This window comes from Frieseomelitta varia, unplaced genomic scaffold (assembly GCF_011392965.1).
Source record: "Frieseomelitta varia isolate USP_RPSP 00005682 unplaced genomic scaffold, Fvar_1.2 scaffold_285, whole genome shotgun sequence".
Taxonomy (NCBI): Eukaryota; Metazoa; Arthropoda; class Insecta; order Hymenoptera; family Apidae; genus Frieseomelitta; species Frieseomelitta varia.
The window spans coordinates 59,514-60,628 of NW_025110018.1; the positions used below are offsets into that span (position 1 = coordinate 59,514).

At 56.0% G+C, this 1,115-nt stretch overlaps 1 protein-coding gene across 1 annotated transcript; it reads right to left on the bottom strand.

Annotated features, from left to right (window-relative positions):
- Positions 1-402: 402 nt before the first annotated feature.
- LOC122529320 (glycine-rich RNA-binding protein blt801-like) lies at positions 403-825 on the bottom strand. Its single transcript, XM_043655324.1, has 2 exons — positions 711-825; positions 403-656 (listed from the first exon to the last, which is right to left on the bottom strand). The coding sequence occupies exons 1-2, from the start codon at positions 823-825 to the stop codon at positions 403-405; spliced, it is 369 nt and encodes a 122-aa protein (XP_043511259.1).
- Positions 826-1,115: the final 290 nt, after the last annotated feature.

Consider the following 1,115-nt stretch of genomic DNA (forward strand, 5'->3'; position numbering starts at 1 on the left):
AAAAAAAAAAAAAAAAAACAAACAAACAAACAAACAAACATAACTCCCTCCCACGAAAGAAACGCGGAAAGACGGTAGTCTTCTGTCGCAAGTATCGCGGTTACGATCGTGCCTGTTTCTCGGCGAAATCCTCGCCACCGCCGACTGTTTCGATCCGTCACCGTACTAAGGGCGAACGTTACCTCTCCCCCTGCCCTCCGCTCCGAGAATATTTTACGATAATTCGGGGCGAAGATTCGAGTTGGAAAAGAATCGGAAGGAGGTCGAAGGATACGAGTTCGTCAGACTATAGATAGTCGGTGAGCGGAGATCGTTTTGGCGGGCACCGGTGGTGGCGCTGCCAAGGTTGGCGGAGCCGAGGGGAAAAGAGCATTGGCGTACCAACTACCAGGTTGTGCCCGCCTACCAGGCGGAGCCCGCATGATCTATAGCGTCATAGAACACCCCTGCCGTTGTGGTAGGAACTCGATGGCGACGCCCACGGTGTGGAACGTGCGCGCTGCCCCCGCCGCCTCCGCCGCCACCGCCGCCAACGTCGCCGCCACCACCTCCACCACCACCACCACCAGCATCACCACCACCACCACCTCCACCACTACTACCACTACCACCACCGCCGCCGCCACTGGGATGTTTATGCTCCTGCCGCTGTGTCTCTATCTAGTCGCGGTCCTGGCGCTGCGCTGTTCTTCTTCTGCCGTTCCTGCTACCGATGCTGCTGCCGTCGTAGCTGCCGTCGTTGCTGCCGTTGCAGCCACCGCCACCGTCACCGCTGCCACTACCATTGTCGGTCGCCCGTTGCCGTTCCTCGTTCCCGTTTTCCATCGTGCCCCCCGTCCTCGCTGTCCTCTTCCTATCTCCGATTTATCCCTTCGCCCCCCCCCCTACTTCTCTCCACCTTTCGTTCATTACCGCTAAACATTCCTGTCAATTAAAACTGCGCCCCGATTTACTGCCAATTCAATCGCGTTCGTCCTTCGAACCTCCCTCTTCGACTACCTCCTTTTTTGCAAATATCTTTCTCGCAACGAGCACCTCTCGCCAACAGCGAAAACCGTTTCTTTTTACCTCTTTTCCTTTTCCACTTGTCCTTCTGCAGATGGAAAATTTCGTTC